This window comes from Haemaphysalis longicornis, unplaced genomic scaffold (assembly GCF_048455015.1).
Source record: "Haemaphysalis longicornis isolate Haplotype H1 unplaced genomic scaffold, Haemaphysalis longicornis Haplotype H1 scaffold_3, whole genome shotgun sequence".
NCBI lineage: Eukaryota > Metazoa > Arthropoda > Arachnida > Ixodida > Ixodidae > Haemaphysalis > Haemaphysalis longicornis.
The window spans coordinates 86,782,261-86,807,909 of NW_027526335.1; the positions used below are offsets into that span (position 1 = coordinate 86,782,261).

Sequence of the window (25,649 nt, forward strand, 5' to 3'; positions counted from 1 at the left end):
CAATGCGAAAAGGAACGGCATCGGACGCGGAGTTTTCATCCGATCTTGGTCTGTTCCGCATGTGCGTATGTGTCCTGCTTTCGTGGGGAGCTGTTTTGCTTCGTCACACCAGAGTAGCTTTGTCCTTCTACACCAGTTTACCCCTCAAATCTGTCTATAAACCCATCGTACTTCACGATTTTTCGCCGATCCCCGGCATGGGTACGTGGCGTAAATGGGAGCGTCGGCATAAAGTGTAGCGCGACAGCCAAGAATGTTGTTGTTGAAAAACTTTATGTTGTAACTAAGCCAAAGACGACGCAGCTGCCTTGAAGGAAAAACAAGTTTATTGGAGGGAACTTGTGCTCCCCTAACAACTCAAAGAATACAGAGGTGGCGAAGCAGCAGTCAACGAAGTGGCGTGCGCAGGCGAGTGCCGGCGAATCGAATACCGCAGCGTATGCTCTGCGGACAGTTATCTATCGGCTCGAGTGGTTCTCGAACCCTAGAATTCCATCCAGAACACTGTAGATCAAAGGAGATTGTTCTAGGCTGGTGATTTTAGTTCGAAACACTCTCCATACCAAAGAAGATAACACGTGCGGCATAAAGAATGGAAGACGCGCGTCGCTTGGCCCACGGATAAAACAGCTAACACAGCCCGGCGCAGCCGGTCGGCAAAAACAAAACATAAACAGACCCAATGCATGGTTCGCGGCAATATTGATCCTGGCGATGTGGGAGTGGTCCTTCACTCCAGGAGACCACGGGACGACCGTGCTGTCTCAGCCCTGGACACCAAGAGTTGCTGCTTGTCAGGTTCTGTCAGGTTCTCCCACAGGTCAGGAAGCGAAAGAGTAGTGGACAAAGGTGGGAGGGCGGAGTTATGTGCGCACCCCAAGAACATATGAATGAAGTTACATAGGTGAGGGCATAATTTACATGTGGCAGGGTATTAGGTGGGGTACATCCGATGTAGCCACGTTGGTTGCGGGAAGGTGGTTGTTTAGAGCCTCCAGAGTATTACGTCTCCTTTAGTAAGCTGCGGGTGAGGATGGGGCAAATGTTGTCTTGAAATGCGGTAATCTTGGGTGATATCTTGAAATGTGAGCAGGGTAACGACTCGACTCGGTGTTTCCTCTGCTGCCTGGGAGGGGAAGCAGAGTTTTCCGGCTTGTCCATAAGCGCGCCGGTGATGCCTGGGCGCGTTGCCACGCAGTCGCCACAGACAGACCTTCGCTGGCGCAGTGACTCTGCAGCACGCGTTCTAGTCTGTGCCACAGTTACTGCGTTTTTCAAGTGGTCAGCTAGGCGACAGCAAGAGTTGGAAGAAGAGCACCAATAACAGAACGCGACCCCCCCCCCCCGCCTCATCCGCTTTCCTGCCCATGTTTCCGTTACTCCTTCTCCACCGCTCTCCGCGTTAGCTCTATTTAATCCTTTACTGCCATAAAAGATCGTTCGCTTTCAGAACTCTTCTCTTTACAAAAAAGGAGTTGTGGCCGTGTCTTAGTTTGAACCTCAGAGTCAGCACTCATTAGCCAGTGGTATTTTCCATACCTTTGTGTTAAAAGTGTCTCCGTAGGCGAAAAAATAAGTATTCCGACTGTTCCAACTGTTTCGTCACTAACGTCTAAACTACATGTAGACCTTCGTAACGTCTTACAGTGGTGTAATCTTAATAGGTTAAAAATTAATGCTTCTAAAACAAGGTTTGTTGTATTCCACTCCCACCAAAGGGCCATAGCATTCACACCATCTGTTACCATTGACAACCAGCTCATTTTTACTAGTGAATACTCTTCGTTTTTAGGCGTCATACTTGACTCCAACTTGAAGTATCATCATCATATTGCTAACGTAAAGAGAACCATGGCTTATGGCATGCTCATCTATACCTATAAAAAGAAGTGCCCGACTGACTGACTGACTGACTGACTGACTGACTCATCAACGCCCAGCCAAAACCGTTAGATATAGAGACTTGAAATTTCGCGAGTTTATTTGCGTCATTGAGTAGGTGCTCACTAAGGCAGGTTTTTCAGAAATTGCACTCCTAACCGAGGAAAAGGGGGAAATCGTGGTTTCGCGAATTCGCGATTTTCCCGGTCACCCATTCACATATTGAAGCGCTTTTTGCTGATATAAGTGGCCCTTAAGAATATCTGAAAAGTAGTTTTTGGATTTCGCCCTACTACATCAGCGAGGTGATCCTGCATTCCGGAAATAAAATGGTGTTCCTAAAGATTCTCAAATAAATCTTTCATCGATTCAGTTATCGAACTGATTTTTGATACATTATGTTACTTATACAAATGCACAGAAACGTTTTTAAGGATTTCGCCCTGCGACGCCGCTAAAAGGGCCATATTGTTTTTTACAAATGACACGGCTGATGACCAAAAAGGCCTAACAGGTTATGTACACGTCTAGCACAACTGCTCTTTCAAACGGCTACAGATTGCAAGGGCCCATTCTGATTACGGTGTTGGAGGTCAACATTTCTGAAAATTTTAAAAATTCTACCATGGAGAGAGTAAAAAGTGGTAAAACAGTTTTTCAGATATTAATTTTTTTACCGCCCGCCATTTGAGATATCGAACTGGTTTTTGTTGAGATAGGTAACTTACTCACGTATCTAAACACTGTTATACAACATTTTTCAATTACACCCTCCCAATAGAGGCAAGCGGAATTTCGGAAAAACACTGTGGTTTTACACATTCGTAAATAACCACCCAGCCGGTTGATATCTCCCATTCGTTTTTTCTTGAAAATGCTGCTCATTTAGTTGCCCGAAAACTACTGTCAGGATTTTGTACTAACATGCGGATAAGAAGGCCAGCGAGATTTTTTAATCTGCATCCTTTTCGACGTAAAATTCAGTTAAGTTTTCCCGCGTTCGCTTAGCGGTCGCCATCTGTTGACACCTTCGGCAACTATGCGTCTCCCGTTGGAGCCGGCGTCATATATCATAAATGTAAAAGAGAAGATGTACCAGTAAAAACCGCAAAGGTTAGTACTCGGCATCTGTTGGGACTTCCTGCAACCCCGCGCCTCCCGGAGCCCATGTTACTTATGATAAAACTGTACCGATGAGCATCGTTCATATCTTCTGAGATAGCACTTCCTACGAGGAAGAATACCCTTCACCCAGCCGGCCTCCATCATGTGTTCCCAGCGCTATCTCCTGCCGAATTCAAGTAGTGTTTGCAACCCGGCACTCTTCCTCATATAATATTAAGAGGGCAAGCAAACCAAGCTCCTCCTTCTTCAATCCACTTTTCCCAACATTGAGCTGTGGGAGAACCTGGTGACTAACAGCGATCTGGATGTTCAGACAATACTTCCTCCAGAGCGATGGCTGCCCGCTCATCACATGGCTTTCTGAAAATGGGAACCACTCCCACTTTGCCGGCTCAATAAACCTTTTTCGCTCACTGACTCACTCGCTCGAGCTTACCAGCTTGGTGCAATTTGTTTAGCCAGAGCTGGAGTAAAACACGAGTGCCAGTCGTTTCACATTACCACGACGCGCCTGCAGATGGAGCCCATGTACTGACAGCAGGCAGGCGGTCCCGAGTGTGTACCACTTCCCAATGAAGTAGCCTAATATGGCGACTCGACTAACAAATACCCATTGCTGTCCTTAATATAATGGCCCACCCGAGCACCGCCGGGTACTACCGCTAGTCCTTATTAAAGCAAGATCTTTCTTCAGTCATTCAACGCTGATATCACTATACTACTCATTTATTGATCCACATATTACATACTGCATCTCATGCTGGGGCAATACATACGACAATAACCTTAACCCATTACAAATAATACAAAATCAAGCTATTGGAATTATATCATCAAGCACGTATAGCGCGAATGCTCATTCACTGCTTTGTTCAAATAATATGTTCTCTGCTTCCAAACTGGTGAGTTATAACCTAGCTATTTTTTTGTTTAAGGTGATTCGCAATGAGTTTCTGTTTTTCTCTTTTTTGGCCGCTAGTCTTGTTAATACTAACACCACTAGGTTTGATTTTACGCACAATTTCATTTTACCGAAAGTAAAAACTAACCACGGAAAACAGACAGTGCCCTTCTCGGCAATATCTCTATGAAATTCTATGCCACCCGCCATTAAGTCTTCTAACACATTCCACAGATTCAAAAAAGAATTAAAGTGCTACGTACCTGATGTCCCTGCCTCAGACGTAACCAAGATTGTTTCTGATGCTTTGTTTTTCAGCGTTTTCCTTTTCTAAGTTGATTGTATATAGTTATGGCTGCCATGTTTTTAACTTATTGACTCTTCTTTACATCATTCGTGTACACATCCCTCTTTTCATTTGCTGCTATTATTCAGTGTTTTTTTTTTTTTTTCAGTTATTCTGTACAGGAGGTCCCGCTACAGTCTCCGACCTTGGGACCTCCTTCTGTATATAACCCCCATGCATCATTTTCAGATATTAATAAATGTATTTATTTATTTATTGATTGATTGATTGAAAGTGATCTCGCCGCCATTAACGACATTTTATGCGTTAATGGGAAGAGGGTGGTATCACGTGTACATTCATGAACAAATAAAATGCGAACTCCAAAATATGAACCAAAACGCGTGAAATAATAACAAAAAAAAATACTGCTCGCGGAGGTCTAATCATGACGCGCTATAGGTATATTTGTAAAGGCACATCTCCTAACTTTGTTACTGGAATCAAGTCATGCTTCAGTTTCAGTTGCATGGGAAGAAATTGCGCTGTTTGTGTGTTCTGGTTCATATTCCCGTGACCGCGTTTCACTTGTCCGAGCCTCTACATACGCTGCGCCATAACGTTCGGATGCGGTACTATGAAACTGAAGAACACGAGGAAACACACCCGAACCAGGCTAACTGCGATTCGCCATGTCATTTTAGACGCCGTAGCGCACGTGCCAAAAGCGCACTCGTCTACTTTCACCACTTACAGTTGCTCTGATGGTGTGCAAATAGCTTTTCGAGAAGCCCGGGTCGTTTAAGACTTAGCACAAGCGGGGTAAATTTAGAAACGGAGGTCGGCAACCAACGGGTGAATGTCGGGAAGTGGAAAACAGTCCTAATGAGTTGCCCGCTTTACAGGCGCACGCGCGGCAGCCGAATATTTAATGCGAGCCCCGGCAGCCCAAGTCCGCCGAGCTCCCGTGTCTATGGGGTGCCCTAATTAGTCCATAGCAGAAGCTCAGGTGAGAAATCACTCTAAAAAAGTTTCAATCGTTATGCCTCTCATATAGACCCATTTATGCTTATCAGCGAGGAAAAGGCGGTACACCGGAAGTAGTCAACTGAGCGGACGCTGAACGTCCAACTCACAAGACCTATTCGAGTGAAGGAGGTTAAATGCGAGGAGATTTGGCATACTTAAATCGACAGGACGAGTGGTGCAACACCCAGTCGCTGCCGCATGCAGATATTAACAGTGTGCACGTGTTAATGCGCGTGCCCTGAGTTTTCTTGCCTGACGTGGAGATTTAAAACTTGTCAGGGTTTTCGTACTAGCGCAATATGAGCGCTCGCGCGTATACTTGGTACGTTCGGAAGAACTGCACCCTGACGCTAATCTCTCCATACAACTGCGTCGCGGTTCTGGTTCGAGAGCACTATTAAACTACCACGGCCTATTTTACGAATAAATCTGTTGTTGAAGCCTGTTTTGTGAAACTACCCGTACTTTCAGACTTACACGTCACTTGAGCAAAGGTTGACGTGCAGTGGAGAGGAAGCAACGCGGGTTTGTGATGGCTTTAGCCTAACGCCCTAGCGCCACGCTTTGAGATTATGGTAAAGGGAAGAGAGTGACGTGGCTAGTGTAGAGAGAGGAGGAGCCATACTTGGCTGGGGTGACAGAGGCGCTGTCGTCATTTCGGTGAAGCAAGCAGACACGCAGTTAAATGTTACTCCTGAGGCATGCATTAAATGGACGATAGTGTATTCTGTACCCACATTTTTTTTAACACGAAAGGGTTTTATTCCCGGATACACGAAGATTTCGCTAACGTCATATCTGTCACGGAAGTGACGCCAGTACAACGAAGCAAGCGGACTGTAAAGGGTGCACCCCTGCACACAGGGTCTTCTTGCGGAGAAGCAACCTTTAGTACTAAAGAGTACGTTATATTTAGGGTTGTTCATTTTCGTGTTTTATGTTTTAGCACGAAAGTGTTTTATGACGCGATACCCCAAGATTTCACCGACGTCATATCCATCACGGAAATGACGCCAGTACACCTTTGCCGAAGTGACCCGCCAGCAGGACGTCGCTCGCCAAGCACACCCACAAGACAGCCGCCTACCCGCAAATCATGCTCAGCTGCAGATTTCGCTGCACGTTTCACTTTCGTGTTTCACTGATTCCTATGACAGAGAAATCAACCACAGTTTTTTTTTTTTGTAGATTCAAGCGCATTTCATTTTTTCAAGAACAGTGTATTCAGAGGCCACTTTTAATTGAACACTTCCCCTAAGCCTATGGAGTCAGCTGCACCCCCTCCCCCATTATTTTTCTCCCGCAAAAGCCACTGTCTCTTCCCTCTCAATAAGTTTCAGCTTTTTATGTAAACATAACCTTCAGTGCTGCTTCCAACATTTCGGAATTTCGGAAAAGCAGCGAGGCTGCCGGTGCATAAATGGTTTCGCCGCCGTCCTATGACGCCTAATGACTTGAACTCTCCTGCTCCTTGCCTCGATCCAAAACGTTCTCGACTGAGTATTCTTCGCTCGTCCCCGATGTGGGCTGAGCGGATCGCGCGAGAGGCAGCCGTATATCGAGCGGTGTGCCCGGGAACCGGAGGGAGACCAAAAATGCGGAATGGAGCTCAGTTCGGAATGTGCAGATAAACAAAACGCCAGAAAGTGAAATGAGGTGTGCACGCGCAAAGGACGCCTCTTCCAACCGACCGGCGTTTTCTTTACGGGAAGCGGGGAGTGTAAGCCTAGTTCGTACGACTTCGAAGACGTCCGTGCAGCGAAAGCCACCACAGTATTTTTTTTTTATTCCTTCACCCCCTTCCACTTGAAGGCGACCTTTTTTCGCATTCGCTGCACGAGCAGGCTATCGTGTTTTTACTGCATATATGCGTTCCTATCTCCAACGGGGAAGAACTTTCCCCCCCCTCGTCCCCTCTTGGTGTGGCGATCGCAATATAGGAGAAATGCGGCTTGCCTTAGCCCCTTCTTTCCCCCATTTTTCCCCTGTCTTGCTTTATTTTCCCCTACTTTTGTTTATCTTTGAACACCCTCGCGCGATAAAAGAAGCGCGCCAAGATAACTCCGAACTTGAGCGTGAATTTCGAGCGGAGTTGATGTTTTATTGATGGCGCTCGCGTCGGCCGGAGGGGCTCGAGTTTTCCGGCGTTACCGCCGGCGACACGTTCGGCGGCCGAGGACACACAAAACGAACCCAGAAAATGACGCAGTTTTCTTTTTTTATTCGTTTGTGACGTTTAGGTAGACGCTGGTTTATTTTCGGCACTAAAAATGAGATTCTCTCTTTTTTTTTTCTGCGCACGGGTTGCCTGCCGTGGATTACATTTTTCTTTGTTATACTTGATTTATCGTTGGTTTTGCTTCTCAATAAGTTAGTGGGGAATGCGAAGGTGCGAAAAAAAGGTCGAAGACGATACTAGTCTTCGGCATGATGGACGTAGGAATCAAGAAACTCCCCGAACACCTAAGGACTTCCGTATGAGCTCTGAATACCAGGGCTTTGATGTCCAATGGAGCGTGACTGAGTGCTCCTTCAAGTTTTGCGCGTGCGAATAATGTTCTGCACTCCTCGTGTGGGTGCGTTCTTCAGCTCCCTTACTCCGTGTACGTTTTAGTGGTGTAGACGGCCGAGAATAAGAGGAGGAGAAAAATGTTTGAGAAACGGTGTGGTGGGTAGAACCGTTTCTCCTGCCTACTGCATTATTCACTATTAAGTGCAATGCACTTCTTAAGCAACCCTGAACCTGCGTCCACCGGCGATGTCCGCATAGCATACCCACGTGGGGGATTGGCCAGGAATCTCCTCTTCTTCCTTGGCAACGGGGGGAGATGGGCGCGCGCTGCCTGGCCGCTGACATGGCACATACCCACGTGGGGGATTGGCCAGGAATCGGGCGTGAGAAGGGCTAATGCACCCGCTTAAAGGAGTACTGACACGAAATTTCAAAGCTGAGATCCGCTCTAGCAATCAAGTACAACGACAACACAAATAGGTGTCTGTGAATAAATGCACCTTTCTTTCTTTGTAGTTGTGTGTGTGTGTGTGTGATCTCTCTTTCGCGAACATTACCGAACCGCGCAAATTCAACTCGTGCATTCGCACTTTCACATTCTTCCCCTCGGGGAAATGCGGGGAATTTTTTTAGCTCTCCGAATTAGGTGTGGAGTCGAAATTGTCTAAGTGAACGTTGGCAATCACGCTAACCGCCTTATTTAACCCTTAAAAATGTCTCGTCTGCTTTCGTGTTTTCAAAGCTTTCGCCTGGCGATATAGCCCGGAGATACTTCTTAACTTCTTTGATGCTACACCGTATTTTTTTGCGTCTCTTTCGCCGCTTTCGTTTCGTTGGCTTTTGGCGCGAATTACTTCGACCGGCTTCTTTTCTGCTACGCCGCGTTTGGGTCGCTTCCTTCGCTCACGTGCCATCACGCTTAGCATTCACGTGGCACATACTATTCCATACGTTTTACATTGCCAATTCATAGTTTTCGCCAATTTTGTGTAGCGGGAACATTATACCCTCACAGCTCGCGATTATTGGCTAGTACCACAAGGAAGTATGTGCTCCCAAGAAAATAGCAAGACAACAACCTTTGTTCTACGCTGGCGACGTGCGCAGATGGCACAGGTGGAAAACAGAGAAAAAAACTAAAGCCGTTCCGATCAATGTGAAAGCGCAGAGCAGTGACTCACCACAATGGGCTATAGCGCCGTTATCCGCTCACTGCTGCTACCCCATGCATTTCAAATTTCACACCTTGGCAGTGCTCGCGCGCCCGCTGCCTGAAACTTTGACAGCGGGAGTTCTATTCTTTTAAAGACGATAGTCTTTCTTGGGCTACTTAAACCCAGATATTTTGGTCTGTCTGTATGCCTGTCCGTCTGATACGTATGTGGTACGGGTTGGGCTTTTATTTTATATTATAGCCCTTTAGCTTTATGTATGTCTGTGACTCGATTCAGCCACCCGGCCAAAGCAAAACAATGCCTGTGCAATAGTCTTATATAGTCACAGCTAAATGTGCCCGTCTATGTCCGGTGGAATGTTCATACTTGTCAACATTGTGGAAGAAGAACAAGACATTACGCAAATATGAGACAACAAATCAATACAGAAGTGATATTTAGGGTTTTTTATAAAAAATCAAACATTCTTGACTTTTGCAAAATTAAATACTACATCAACTGCAGAAAAAGAATTCACTCCGCCGTCGCCTGCTGTCGCCCGCGCCACTATAGCTTCTGGCGCCATTTTAAGAAATCAACCGGCAACAGTTACGCAAGGTTCCACTAGATAGGTTCCACGTTCTGCTTGCAACGCACGTGGAGTAGGGAAACGCGGTTCTATAAACGCTGAAGTAGGGCGCCTCGATTAACGCGCGTCTTCGCCGTACGGCAGCGTTCGCATCGAGACACCCGGTTTGGAGCAGAGGAACGCGGGAAGTTTAAAATGATTTAAGCGAACCTTTGGCGTCTTTACCTTGGGAGGAGCGCGACGCAAGAGGAACAACATGAGAGGTGAGCGGGAAAGCGAAGGGAGGCATTTACTTCGCAAAAGCCGATAAAGACTGTCGTCTTTTGACGACATTTGCAACGAAAGGAGCAGATACGCGGCCATTATTGGACTTGCTTTTCCTCCCGCACGTGCCGGCGTTGCTCTGCCACTTTTTTCCGCGTATACTATCGTAAAAACCAACCCAACGAGTGTTCCAACTAAATGAACGCGGCGCTGCCGGTTAATTACGTATATTTTGCCTCAAATGTACCTGCAGTTTTCTTTGCGCTAAACAACGAGGAGATGCATGACAAGCGTTAGCGGTTCACGAGTTCCGAACGCTTATAACTATATAAACCGCTTGGCTTCCGAAGCCTCTGGGTTACGCCGCAACGATAGCCGCTACGAGGGAACGCCGTGTGGCTCTACTTGGGTCCAGCTAGCGAGCTACGACGACAAGGCGAGCCCCTAAAGCGCTCTGCGCTTAAAAGCAGGTAGCACAGTTGGTAGACCACTGGGCCGCTACTTGCCGACCCAGGTTCACATCTCATCTGATCGCATTTGTCGCTTTTTATTGACAATCTAGAGCGGCGGCCATTCTCTTAACCTGACAATAACAACAACTACAACGACGACGATGAGGGCTTTTTCAGTATCCTCGGAACACTTTGTTTGAACATCGCCAGTTTCTCAGAGCAAAGAAAAAATCCCCAACTGTCCCATTCAATGGCCTTGAACTTGAATTAAAAACCTTCGTACGTCTCTCATTGGGCGCTAGCAGCCAAGGCAAAGCAAGGAAAGAAATTTACTACCTCCTTCATGAGTACATCATGGCAACCGGAAGACTCCTGTGCTGATCCATACAATAACTTGTCTTCCCCGCCCATACGGAGCGTATGTGTTGTTGTTTATCTCATCATTGTTTTCTCATTCTGAAGCACAAACTTTTTAACCAATTAGACCAAACTCAAGCCCTGGCCAATCCCCCTCAGTGGGTATGCGCAATTACCTTAAAGGAGGAAAAGAAGATGTGGTGGTGGTGGTGGTGGTTGTGTGGGATCAGGCGGGGTTAGCCGGGCTGCATATGCCGGCAACTGCTCCGCCCAAGCCCCTCCTAAATGGTAGTGTCCTTTCACCACGAGTTTGCCAGCTCCCTCTCCTGAAGGAAGCTTAGGAGAAGGCACGACGCGTCTTTGCGCAGCATCCAATGTCCCCTTAGAAAAGTCGATGTGGTCCAGAGTGCTGTGTGGAGATGCCAGCTTTCCCTTTAATATCATTATAAGGGGCTCACCTACGTGTGACACGTTCGTGAAGGTTCCGCAACATGTGTACAGTTAGTCTTGTGTTTCGTGTCGGCAAGGTAGAAATATTTAATTACCCGCCGCGGTGGCTCAGTGGCTAAGGCGTTGCGCTGCTGAGCACAAGGTCGCGGGTTCGATTCCCGGCCGCGGCGGCCGCTTTTCTGATGGAGGCGAAAAGCAAAAACGCCCGTGTGTACGAGATTTCGGCGCACGATAAAGATCCCCAGGTGGTCAAAATTAATCCGGAGCCCTCCACTACGGCGCGCCTCATGGCCTGCGTTGCGTCGGCGCGTTAAACCCCACAATCAATCAATCAATCAATCAAGAAATATTTAATTTAATTTAATTTCACTTTATTCAGCAAGAAGTAACAAAAAATGCGCATAATACTGTGCGGTCCCATAGCCAAAGTCTAGTATATAGATAGAAATATTTTAAAAAAGAGCAATGGTGTTACTCGAAAATTAGTGCATGTTTCCAGTGCAGTAGAGTACTGTCCAGTAATTTTTCCGTGAATGGGATGTAATTTAATAACTGTAATGAATTATCTAACTCGAGAACTACTGTCCTAATAATTAAAGTGTCAACGAGGTACTTGTAGGCACCCACGAGAGGCATATAACTGCGGTACTTTCAGCGACGAACTAGTTGCGTACTCGTTTATTGGGATAAGGAAACCCCGCGAAACATAAAAAAATACCACATAATGGCGTTCCCGCCCGCATCATAAAGCAGTGCCCTCGAACAGGCTGCCTCTGAGTTAGCCTGAATGAAATAAAGAAGAGAGAGAAAGAAGAAATCGTGGCCCAGTTGGAGCCTTATCTGCCACACGCGCCCCTCGACATTTGTTGTTGCGGCTGCTTCCCTGCATGCCATTATCAAGGTGATGCCCTGTCTCTTCGGGCGTGTGACAGGCAAAGCAGTTGCGTCCAATCAGCGTATTTGAGGGCTCCGGTTTATGAAGCGGGCGGGAGCGCCGTCACATGGTATTTTTCATATTTCGAGGGTTTCTTTATGAGTCATAATAAATGGGTAGGTACGCTATCAGTTCGTCGCTGAAAATACTGCAGCAAGATGCCTCTAGTGGGTACTTACGAGTGCCTCACTAACACTTTAATGATTAGGCAAGTACTTCTCGAGATAGATAAATAATTGCAATGAATTAGTTAAATGCCATGAACAAAAAAAAAACTTTCTCACCGCTACTCCACTGTATTGAAAACATTATACACCAGGTTTACTGCGAGAAACGCCATTGCTCTTTTTTTAATATCTTGGTGCGTGATAGTTGGAACACCCTGTATATAGATTTGTACATTGGTTAGCTTCCCAAAGGGGGCTTTGATGCATGATCCTGGTCCTTATTTCGAGGTAACTATGTGGGCTGGCTGTTTTAGTTCTACCCCATGGCCTCCGTCATACATTAACCTTCGCTTCTGCATGAAGGCAGTATGAGATGTGCGGAGTGTAGTATGATTATCTAGATAATCTGGGCGGTTTTTCGGGCCAGCAAACGTGATAATATGAAGGAAAAATTTGAATTAGTGATGTAGTCTCGCAACTAGGTTTCAGTCGAGTAATTGCACTCGCAGCTGTGTCTTCCCTGGGTTTCCTCGGTCTAAGTTCAGAATTGAGAATTTAAACTTTCGCGTCATCACATTTATCCTATATTCATAAAAAAATAGCAGTGGCTTAGCTCGGCTATGCCAGGATATACGTAGCGTGAGCTAAGGTTCGGCTGGTTATTCTTAGCTTTCCTGGTTGCCTAGGATTAGCTTGATTATCAAGCCTACTGCTGATTTAATGACACACGCACTGTATACGCATTATGTGACACATGTATATTTAACAAGCGGCTCCGACGCAGCGTCACCAATCGCCCAACAGCTAAGCTGGTTCCACAGGCGCAAGCCGGTGTTGCTGCGACGCACGAGCCATCGGTTCCACACCCGGCCACCCCGCGCATGATCATCAAGTGGACCGGGCCGCCACGTGCGGAACGGAGGTCGGCGAAGACGCTGGGTGCGTGGGGTGTGCGAGAGACGCCGGGCAGCGAGCAACGTTCTGTGACACCGTGTGACGTCGCGGCTCCTCGCGCATGCGCACCACAGCTGTCCAGGAGCCATGCGAAACTGCTCAACCTCTGCCAGTGTACAATATCCCGTTGTTTCCGTGCAATTTATCATTTGTCGCGTTGTATCATAGACGTTTACTTATCCTTTCTAAGGGCGGGTTTTTAACAGTCATTTTGTACGGGCATTTTTGTTACATTAAGCGTGGATGCATGCTGGGGAACCTCGTTTTTCAATGCTCTATTTACTGAGACGGCGAATTCTTCCAGTTGAGTTGGCGGGTGCTCTAAGTTTAGTATTAGCTAGATTGGTCCCGACTTCTTTTTTAAGGATGGTCCCAGTTTTTGCAAGCTTTTTCTCGCAAGCCAAAAGCAATCGAATTTTAAGGCCTGCACCAGTCTTTTAAATAGACTCATTCGGCATGCGGAGAATAGTCTGATCGCTCACTGACGCTATCAACAGAGGTTGTTTTGTTTTCCGAGGATACAAAGCGTAAAGTTAGATTCCTTCTCCGCCATTCAAAAATTGGCGCCTTAGCGTCAAAATGTAGCAACGCAAGATTGCAATTAGTTTCGACGCAAAAGCAGCTGATTCAACAGCTCTACTTGTTTCCACCATATCGAATCCGGGGCTCTTCTCAACATCGCCGCACGTCAGCACCTATATACATAGCATGCGTGATAGGCAATGGTAACGCACTTCTGTGGAAACTGCAGGGCCAGGGGACCGGGGCAATCACTCTTTAAGGGACCCTGAAACACTTTTTTCAACTTTTTTTGTAGTCTTAATAGCTTGCAGAACGTAGTCACCCAACAAACCCAGTACTTAGATTAGGGGGTCGCAAAGTACCTCAGGCAAAAATTACTGCTCTATGCCCATCAGATAACTTGGAAACTATCTCAAAAGATTTTCCTCTCTTTCCCTGTCTTGGCGTTCTTCGACGGCCTGAATTACATCACTGAGGCCATGTAGAGGCTGTTGGCCGGTTTTCTATCAGTTGCAGCAATGAACGGTTTTCCATGGCAACTTTAAAAACAAAGCCACAAAAACAAAGCAGAAACGGAATTCGTATCTGGCGCGACGAGCAAATCACGCAGTGCCGCTCTGTGCTGGCGATAACTGTAGCTTCCACAGTGTTTCCAGACGCGAAGGAAAGAGTGAAAGCGTGTATCGTAAGTGTTGCAGGGTCCCTTTAACAGCACTGGGATAACCACAAACCCGCGGAAGGAGAAAGGGCGACTTAGAATGCCACATGTCCATGTGCTCATTGAAGTAGAAATCCCGGGTGGTGCTTTGGTAGGCCGGTCGGCGATGGTCACATCTTGCGAAGGCTGGCAGGAGCTATTTTCCACTCGCGCTAGCTTCGTTACTCAGGCAGACAAATCGCAAACCTGTCCGAGGCAAAAAAATGAAAAAATCAGACTACAAACCTTCGTAGTTGCTTGGCCTGCCGTGCCGTGAAGCTTCGGTGATACGAATGAGTGGGGTCATATTTGGTCCGCTATCCGAAAATGATGAATAGCCGAGTACCGTGGCTAATGTTTTATGCAACCTTCCTCTCCGCTTGGGAATGAAATGGATAAGTTTCGACATCTTTTTCTCCCTCATAGGTAAGTTTTTCTTTCGCTTTCAGACTGAGATAAATCGGTGGGGGAGACACTTTGTCATATGGTCCTGATGTTGCCCGTTCGTGCTTCGCTGTGATTCGGTGTCGAACGAGCACTGTCGCGCTCATGTTTGCCGAATAAGCTACGCCTATACCTTATTGTAAACTGGCCTTCTCCTCCAAAATACGTCCATGCTTTTTAACAGCGGAGTTGCCGTACAAGCCGTAAGTTCGCCGTTGCAGGAAAAAATACCGAGAAAAGGCTCACTTACAACAGCTTCCCCTTTTAAGTCTTGCGCGTGAGTTCAAGGTTCCAAGAATTTTTATTTAATTAGAAATCCGGGTAGGTATCGTGTACTTTCGTTCTGCATTTTTATATTCATCCCCTTTTCGTTACAGCTTTATTTTTGTGCCACCTCTGCGAAATATTCTCTAACCTGCCTTACTATCTTATACTGATTTGGTTTATTTTCTTGCTCATTGGCTTTTTGTTTCTTAGCAGGTGTGTGAACCATTCGTCAGTGCCTGAGAAACTACCAAAGAAATGCTTTGGTTTACTTTGAACTTCAAAGCGGCAAAATTATCAGTACCCTTCTACTCTGAAGAAAGATCAGCGTAGCTGTGCGCTGTGCAAAGAGTGCACGAAACAGAACACGTTTGCTTGTAATTTACCATTGAGCATACTTTTCCCTAATTCTTCTTCTTCTTCTTCTTCTTCTTCTTCTTCTTCTTCTTCTTCTTCTTCTTCTTCTTCTTCTTCTTCTCCTCCTCCTCCTCCTCCTTCTCCTTCCTCCTCCCCCTCCACTCCTCCTCCCCCTCCCCTCCTCCTCTTCCTCCTCCTCCTTCTTCTTCTTCTTCTTCTTCTTCTTCTTCTTCATGATGATGATGATGATGATCAGGTTGGTTTTGTCCACTGCAGGACGAAGGCCTCTTCCAAAGATCTCCAGCCACGTCTAGTCTATCGAGTGCGAGCTGAGTCCATCCTTTCCACCCATATTGTCGTAGCTCATCCGTCCATTAAGTCTTTGGCCGACCCCAGCTGCGCGTTTACCGTCCCATATTGCCGACCCCTATTGCGTTTAAAAGATGCGATGTAGCTAATTAGCCGAAGGAAACTTGGTGTGACTATAGTTTTGTACTGGCGAACAAACATGGGGCTGCCCGTTTCCCTCCCGCGTCGTAGGCATCTCACTGTTCCCGTAACACACCAACCTTATAACCGCTCGACCACGGAGAGCAGCAGTCAGATCGCATCAGGTCGTGCAACGTCCAGGTTGGAATCTCCCACCAGTCCAGCGGGCATGTTTTCAGTTTCCACCTGTTATAACCACAGCTTGTTTAAGCTATGCAGGTGGCTGGACTAGTCATAGTCATCGGCGTTTTACCGCCAACTAAATCTTATACGCGCAATAACTCGCACTTAGGGTAGCGTGGGAGATCGGGTGTTACTTGTTCCGTATGAGAGAGAGAGAGAGAGAGAGAGAGAGAGAGAGAGAGAGAGAGAGAGAGAGAGAGAGAGAGAGAGAGAGAGAGAGAGAGAGAGAGAGAGAGAGAGAGAGAGAGAGAGAGCTTCAAACAAAATAGAAGGTGGCGACTCCAGAGTTTGGAAGTAGTGAAAGATACAGTGACTGTTTTAACAATTAACGAAGTAATGACAATTACATTGAATGAATCGCTACTGGAACGTGTGTGCGCTCAGTGCTATGTACAGCATGAAAGCTAGGCATACATCAAGAGTATAGTGACCTCATACGCTTGTTGTAATAACGAACTCCCGACGGGCAATGAAGTCCTTGGTCTGGCTTCTTAGATTGGCCCACAGGTTCAATAGCTTATGCAAAGATAGAGGTGTCCCAGATAAGAAGTTACAAATTGCCAGAAAAATACATGTTCGCTGATATGTGCTAAACATAGACACGCACCACAAATGAAATAACAGGCCTGTGTCAGTGATAGAACATCTTAAACTTCTCGAAGGGAAGGAGCTTGCGGAAGGAGACGGATAATTAAATGAAGCACTGAGATGAGGATTTGTGAAAGGTCCTTGTTCGATACTGTTGAGCCGGTGGCCCCGTCGGTCGTGAGAATATTCCAAGGGTCGCTGATGTGATGGATCCGCCAAAGGTTGCAAGCCTCTTGTCACGGTAGTAGAATTAGATACCAAATTTCTTGAACGGAGTGCGGGCCGGCGTGTCTGTCGTGAGTCAGCGGCGATGTGAGCTTATGAGCCTCGCTAGGTCAAAGGCGTGTTCATACTGTACGAATGAGTGTCTCTGACGTGACCGGTGTTCACCAACTCGAGTGGTGTGAGCCGGGGCCTACAACCCATTTGGTCCCTCAAACTGGACAATGAGATCCTCAATGGACAATTAGATCCTCTACGGCCCTTGAAGATTCAAGTAGTGTTAATCCTCCCTCCCTGCTATTCCCATTTACCCCCTCTGGCCAACCGGCCGTCCCTTCCCAATAAAGGACTTTACTACTACTACTGTATACATGTTTTAGCACTTTTCTCGCCTGTCTGTAAAAGCCGTTAGATACATTGAAAACTCAGAAAACAAACATTGTGCTCGACAACACCGTCGGATGGTTTGATAGTCTAAATCCACTCTTCCTAAGACTTTAGGGTATCTAAGACAGAAATGGAAAGATAAACCCTGTCTTTAAAAGCGCGAAGTAGCTGATGAGCCCACAAAAGCAAAAATGAAAAAAAAATTGAGAAAGATAGCGGGCAACTTGCCGAAGAAATTCTGGAGAGGCTCCCCTGACTTACTTTCTTCCTCTGCGCCTCTCTACGCCCCGAGAATTGATCTCGTCGCTCAGAGAACCGCTTGAGCCGGCACAGATGCCTGCTACAGCGGGTGCGTCACAAATGTTCGCGCCATCCGGGAGACGAGAGCGCGCGAATGAGCGCCCGTGCATGCCTTCGGCTACAGCGTGCGCATTCCAGGCGTGCTCGTGATTTGCTCGCAGTGCGCGCACTCGCACCGCGGTTCGGATGGACGCACTAAACACCACCCATGTCTACAATGCCTGCGTGTCACCCTGGAAACAGTGATGGGGTCATTGTGGTCCCACATAGCGAGTGTGCGAGAATAGCGGGACGTCTCTCGTGGTGTTAGATTGTAGCGCGTGACTCAGAAAGTGACAGGAAGGGGAGGAAGGAGCGAACAGGCCTTTGTAACTATGGGTGGTCCTGAATTCCGTCACCGGAGCGAAAAGCGGAGGTTTTGAATTCCGACTGGCACGTCCAGACGTGTCACGCAACGTGTTGTTGCGCGCGCGCAATTCGATAACTGTAAAAAAATCAAATAGAAAAAAGTGGCTATCTCTATGCCTTGTAAAGGGAAGAAGCACAAGTAAAGGAAAGAAGCCCTCTTATTCCATCTATCAGTCTAAATTTCCCCTCCCGAGTCACATTCGGTTCATTGTTCTCTTTTTTTTCGCAATACGTAGCTGCAATACTTGTCTTTTTAAGGAACTCCCTTTGCGCTATGCCATATTGCCACATTTGGTTGACAGCGGGATCTCATATAGGGCGCATGCATCTTTTCCGCAGTTTGGGTCTAAAGCCGCTGGCTTTGAGGCGGCAAAATTGCATTTCCCTTTGCTACCGTACCTTCTGGGAAATGTGATAGCGCAGATTTGGTTACATTTTCTTTTTATTTATAATACAAAAACTCAATCTTGCTTTTTTTATCCTTCACTGTGGCAACATAGCCATGAAGTATAAAAGAAGATCGTTATTTTTAGATGGACCTTACCTCACGATTACGAAAGAAGCGGAGGGGACGGGCTCTCTGGGTTTGCGTATCATGCTTCGGACAAAAAAGTGGACAAAAGAAGGTACAAAGTTCAGTAGACGTCGTGGTCCTACCGCCGAATGAGTTTGAGAGACGCTAGACATCACAGCGGCTTAATGCTATTTGCCCCCAACTATGGGCTGAGGCCACGGCCTGAAATTGGGTTTTGCCGCTTCGGGCATGGTTGTAGCCAGCTGCACGAGTCCAGTGCGGAGACCGAGACGAGTACACCTGTCTGTGTAACGCCGAGTTGTACTTCAACTGCGTGCGTTTAGCCAATGCTGACGACACCTCTCGACATAAATCTTGGGGACAAAAGCGGTCAGCTCAGACATCGGACTGGTGCAGTTGTTGTGCCCAAATGACTTGGTACTAAATTATCGGGAAAACTATGGGCCCCCTATTTTAAGCGTCCACATTTTACGTACCCCTATATTTGTATGTATGTATGTATGTATGTATGTATGTATGTATGTATGTATGTATGTATGTATGTATGTATGTATGTATGTATGTATGTATGTATGTATGTATGTATGTATGTATGTATGTATGTATGTGCGTATTTATGTATGTATGAACATATGTATGTGCGTATGTATGTATTTATGTATGTGTGTACGTATGTATGTATCTGTGTACGTGTGTATGTTCCCATGTATGTATGTAAATGTGTGCGCACGGCGTGCTTGCGTGCGTGCGTGTGCGTGTGGGTGGGTGGATAATGAATGTATACGCCCGTTCGTAAACCATTTGTCCAATTTCACCCAGGGTGACCGTTCGCGCTCTCCGTCGACTGTTAGTCATATCAATTAGCGTGTCAATTAGCATTTGTCAAAGTAGCAAAGGAATGTATTTTTCAATGAGCTGGGTAAGTATTAGTCGGGGCTCCCTAAAACGACCGGTTAAATTTGCGCAGTTACACTTTCGCATAATCACACAGAAGAAGCTGGAAAGACGCGTAAAAGAAGGCGTAAAAACAGGTTAATGAAGTTGTCCTTCCCATGCCTACATTTTACATGTTCACACTTTTTCTCGTGTCTTACTCCAGCCCGGGCTTTGCTCACAAAAGGCAGACTTCATTATCTCGGCGTGAGTGCCGACATACTAAAGAAAGAACCCATCCTCCTGATCTCGGAATAAATGGAAAATGGCTCGAGACGAAGGAAGGTATCCTCAAGCAATATCAAAGCTGCCATGTGGAGCTTAGGACATAATTAAACCCTCGAGCAAGACTAAGAAGCCAATTGGACTGGCCTCTTGCAGTTGTGTTTTTTTATTCTTTTGTTAAATAGGTCCCCACGAGACCTCTTCAATTTCGATTACTGTGAAAGCTCTCTTCCACAGTTTTTCGAACCCGAGTATAGTTCAGTTTATGTGATTAATATCAGGAAGTTTAAAATGTAATATTCCCACCCTTGATTCTACAAAAGACGATGGACACAGGATTAATTTCTTTCTTGTAACTTTATACTTCTCGAGTCTTCCTTTAAAGATTATCCTGCCTCTTACCTTACTCGCCTTAGAACAAACGAGTAACATTCTCGGTTTGCACTGCACCTTGACATAAAACATAAGTAAAGGTATTTGTCCAATGTGTTTATAATAATATGGATTGTAAACCCTTTGAAATAGTGTTGGCTTTCGAATACCACGCAATAGGACATGATCATTGTGCACTGTAAAAAGGGACTGCAGCTCGCAGGCGGCAACAATCATTGTCTTTTTGCCTTCAAGCATCGTTTGTATGACAAAACCGGTACTTTTGATCTCTGTAGAATAAGGAAGTTCGATATGTTCATGCTTTTACTTTTCGTCCCGCGTAATGCTGATAAAAATTTTGCTTAGACAGCAGATATATTTGCGTTTTGTTTAACCTTCGTTTTTTTTTTTTTTTTTTGTCACTTTACCTGCAGGCCTCGGCAGTGGTCAAGGCTATGCGCCAGGTCGTGTCGGACAAGGATCCCCTCCTGTGGGATGAGCTCATGTGAGTATACCGCCGGAGCCTTGTTGGCGCTGCAAGAACGAAGTGTGTTTATCACTTATAAGATGTTTCGCAGCAAATAGGGCGAAAAAAAGCGCGTAAATATGCTGAATATTCTGAATATTTTCCTGGGATGTTTCATCAAAAATGATGCGTAAAAAAGAGCGCGGAATGTTTTGAATATTTTCCACGATATGTTTAGTCATAAACAATGCGAAAATGAAAAGAACGCATACATTCGTTGAGTATCTTGGTTATTTTGCGCTGGATGTTTCACCACAAACGGTGGAGAAAAATGTATTTGTTTGCCGATATATTGAACCGAAAATTCGCAGCAGATTTGCGTGACATTTCAAAATCCCAACCGAATTTCCAGCTTCGCTGTACCAGCGACTAAACTTTTCCCATTTCCGGGAGACGGTGCAGCAGCTCTAAGCACCTCCAAACGGCCTTTTGGGGCCGCCATCTGCTTCATACTGAAACTTCGTGCCACACGCAGTTCTTCAACAAAAATTGGCAAACAACGAACGGGCTTTGTAAATTTGTAATTTTGTAAATTTGTAATTTTGTAAATATTAAAATTTTGTAAATTTGTAAATTTTTTCGGCATTTCAAGTATCGGGCCAGTTAGCCCGTTAATAAATCTTGCGCTTTGTAAAGCATGCATTATAACGCTTTCAAGCGTTTGGATGATTGTTTTCCAAAGGCTGTAAATACGCGATACATTTGGAACTTTTACCGCTGTGCCTTCGACGACCCGGCCATGCAGCACCAATGGCAAACTTCTTGCGTCCGAGTTGCATCTCTTTGGACAACGAAGAACCAGAGGCAGACCGAACGCGTTTAATACGTGATTGGACGAAGAGCGTCGCGAGGCTGTGGCTAACAGGGCTGCGACAAAGGTACGCAGCCCAACAGTATAACAGCTCCAGAAAACTGTGCGCCTGTCTATCAGGCACTGATGAAAAAGGACAAAACGCATCTGTATTGTACGCGCCACTAACAAGGAGCAGACGATTTTGACAGCGCTAACGCTCCATGATTCCCACCTGTTGCGCACCGCACGCAGGTGCAGACGATCTTATTCGAACACGCCCACTATTGGTATTTAGTCACGCCGAGCAGAGTTGCGTCTTAAAGGGACCCTGAAACACTTTTTGTAACCTTCTTCTAAATCCTAAATGCTAAAATACGCGGTAACCAGCGTGAAATACGTCTCTGGGGTTCATGCGCTTTTAGGGAAGGCTTCAAAACATATCGTAAGGTTTCCAGAAAGTATCTAAGCGGTGTCTTTTTAGAAAATAGTTTGATTGCTAGTCTCTTTGTTTTCGCGTTTTGACGAGAAAGTGGAAGCAGCGTGATAGTAACTTTAATCGTTTGCATATTATTAGGCGGGTAGAAAGATGTCTGTAAAAAAACTGGCGAAAACAGGCTGAAAACATAGCGATGATGCAGGATTTCTTTCTACGTGAGCACTGAAGGACACATCACCATGCATTTGCACAAGTTTTAAATTGTTTATTTACACGTTCCGTCGTCACTTTGCATTGTCCTTGTAGCTGCCATCATCATATGCATCGACACCGTCGCGTTCCTCATGCCAAGCATTGCATGCGCCTAGCGCTTGACGACAGCTTGGGGCAGCGGCATCGCGTACGTGCGCGACGCGTACGCGGGGTTCCTGGAGGCGCGTCGAGGATCTTTATGTGTTGCGCCAGTTTTGGCGTCGTTGGTTCCTAGGCAACGCGAGGCGCTCCTCGGGGTGGTCGCCACATTTTTTTTTAAGAGGGGGGGGCTAAAGCCACTGCGCGAGCCCGGAATGCTCGGCGGTCGCCGTGAGGCACTCGCTCGCGGGCACGTTTGGCATTTTCTTGGTATTTTAGATGCGAAGCATCTCTTGCTCTCGGCTCCGTCGTCGGTCGTCCGTCCGTCCGCACCTCTTCCTCTACACTATAAAAAAAGAAATAGTTAGCGGCACCCGGATTCGATCCCACGACTTTCTGGCCGCAACGGGAGGTACGTGGCGCTCTTCCCACTGCGCTACAAAACCGAGACAGGAGCAAGTGCAACGAACGCGCCTGATGTCCTTCACTCATTCAAACTACGTCAAGAAGCTACTGATACAACGAAGGCACGCGAAGCTGAACGTCAACGGAAACGACGAACTGAAAACTTTAGAGGAGGATGTTGAATTTCCCGCGGGAAAGCTGTGGCGGGAAGCGCCACGCGCCTTGCAGCTCAAACAGAGAAGAAGACGAAGAGGGCGGGCAGCAGGGTAGGAGCGTGAGCACGCAATCAAGAAAGATGAGAACCAGGAGGTGTTCGATCAGGCAACGCCGGTGTCGGTCTCTTCTCTGTCTCTACATTTCTCTATATTTCTCTGTCTCTACATGGGGGTCGACACTACGTTCCCATTCGTGCTCCGATAAATGAAACAACATAACGGCAACACAATGGAACCTACACGGAACCCCTATGATGCTTCGCATCCTCCTCATGGTTCCCCACGGGAAGATGGTGTATTTTTAAATTTTACCGCTTTACGCGCCACACTTTACGGCTAGCTACAACAGCTCCGCTGCTGAAAACTTCAAGATGTGATATGTTTGCAAGAAAAATGTTTCCTGGTTATGCCTCTGGGCCGGGTTTGAAACTCCGACCTTCAGACATTCAAACTGCGCCGACATACAGGCGGGCGCATCGGCTTCGAGGACCGAGATATATATGCCATGTACTTCATGGAACATATTGCGAGAAAGAAAACTCTCTCTCTCTCTCTCTCTCTCTCTCTCTCTCTCTCTCTCTCTCTCACACACACACACACTCACTCACTCACTCACTCACTCACTCACTCACTCACTCACTCACTCACTCACTCACTCACTCACTCACTCACTCACTCACTCACTCACTCACTCACTCACTCACTCACTCACTCACTCACTCACTCACTCACTCACTCACTCACTTTCTGTCCGCCCGTCCATCTATTCATCCATTCATCCATTCATACACCCGCGCGTTCACCCGTCCGTTAATCTCCCTCCCTCCTCCCCCTCCTTCTCTCTCCCTCTCCCTGCATCTCACATGCACGAACGCAAATCAAAACGGCTGGTGAAAAGAAAATCCTGCTTTGGTGGACCGTGGCCCATCTGCCTCTAAGCGGGTACTTATAGCAAGATGCGGGAAAAGAGGGATATTTAACACCCGCACAAAGACCTGACCGACGCAACGTCAGGGGATTAAAAAGAATTAATTTCGCTATAGCGAATGCACTGGGACGGCGATAAATGGTGTGGGGCCGCGCAATCGGATTCCACGCAGCACACGGGACATAACTCTCGCACGCGTGCGGCGTCAAACATTTCTCGCTGATGACCGCTGCTCTAAATCTCGTTTCGAGTCAGGTTTCATCGAATGCCGCGGGTAATTCGGAGCATGCGCAAAAGAAGGGTATGCCGTGGCGCGCGTTCATGAACATAAATGAGGAACGTCGATGAGTGGTAATAACCTGGCCGTGCGCGTAGCGCCGAATTTTGAAAAGCAGCAGAGATTTAATACGAGCCTGGGACGCAATTTCGGAATAAAGTGCTGCGCATCACAGGTCTTCAGAGCGACTTTTTTTACGCCTTTTGCAAGGACAAAGGGAAGTCACGGGGGGGGAAGGGGGGGGGGGGGGGGGGGCTTTCGTCTTTATGGATGAGAAAACAGTAATTCTAATTCGCTGCCAATTACCCTGAGCGTGGTTTAGTTTCGGCACGAGATTCGTTTGAGTGCCTTGGGAGGTTCGGTAAGGACAAAATACGAAAAGGGGTGGAAGTTTGAATTCCTGGAGTGGGGCTTTTGAAGCAGCTTGAAAGACGGAGCTTCACATTTGTTAGTCATCGCCCTCGCTTCGTTATTTTTACTGAGTCGAACCATCGCAAATGTTTTTATATCAGGTTCCCCCGGAGCCATGGTGTCTTACGACAATGGGTGCATTAGCTTTTTCTCCACGATTTTTGTTCGCTTTTGAGCTGTTCGTGACCGTTTTTTTTTTTACTTTTGAAGTTCCAGTCGTAACAAATGTCGCATTGTCATTTATTTGAATCCTTGGATAAAGCAACGCCTCTCGTCACGGTCAATTCCCCCGTTTATGTAATGACCATTCGTTACCGGTAAAGAACAAGAAGAGAGAGAGAGAGAGAGAGAGAGAGAGAGAGAGAAGGCTTGTTATTGAAAAAAAGCAGAGAGTTTTGCCGGCGTCTGCAATCGCCTACATGCTTCCCTGCTAGGGGTCCGGGATGTAGGGAAAACAGGCCCTAGGAAGACGTGGGCAGAAAAAAAAAAAGAAAGAAACACTGGCGTGGCTTGACGGGCTTGACGGACTATTTTGTAGATTGCGTCACAGAATTCACAATTTTCAAATGTGGCCAATGTCCTCCAAATAAGATAACAAACGTTTTAGAGCCTGATGCACCAACTTCTTCATGCACTGCCTGCACTGCTTATTTTAACTATATTGAAATCTCAGACCAGAAAATGTCTCAACCTATCCCGCAGTAATAAATTTCTGCTCATCTTGCCCAAATCACCTTCTTTACACGCTTTTTACATAGGTAAGCGGTTTGAATAGGTCGGAATATCGTATCCGGTCCCCTTGACTGAGCTCCGTTGATATCTATGCAGTGAGAGGAAGCTCAGTTGCTGTGGCGACGAAAGGGGAGCGCGCAGGTGCAAGCGTAGTCTTGCCGGAACTATTCCCGTACGCGTTCAAGGGGTCGAAGACGATGTGCTAGACAACATGGGATTAACCCAGCACAAGTTGCGATGGATCCTCGTAAGAACTTCACTGCTGAAGTGGTACTTGAGCGCAGCCCAACTATTATCGTACAGAAAAGTCGTAGCAATCTGTAGCGATGTTCTGGCAATGTTAGCGGCGTTGTAGCAACGTTGTAGCGACCTTGTAACAACGTCGTTGCATATGGAACAACCTGCCACTGTGTGTTTGTTTTTTTTTGCATTATGGGTGCTTGTAATCGTCAGCCAATTTTTGTTTTCTGCTCTTGGACCAACAAAGACCGCACTCCATCTGCCAAGGAAAAACTGTAGCAGCGAGCCCAGCCAAGCATACTGGCAGGGCGCGCGGACGGGACCATGCATGTTACAGGCGCGAAGATAGGGTCG

The 25,649-nt window shown here is 46.7% G+C and overlaps 1 protein-coding gene across 1 annotated transcript in view; it reads left to right on the plus strand.

Moving 5' to 3' along the window:
• The window catches only part of Gycalpha99b (guanylate cyclase 1 soluble subunit alpha 2), a 212,261-nt gene that overhangs the window by 141,667 nt on the left and 44,945 nt on the right, over positions 1 to 25,649 (plus strand). Inside the window, exon 3 of the mRNA XM_077703650.1 lies at positions 20,416 to 20,486. Within this exon, the coding sequence (XP_077559776.1) occupies positions 20,416 to 20,486 (71 nt within the window). The remainder of the gene's footprint in view (positions 1 to 20,415; positions 20,487 to 25,649) is intronic.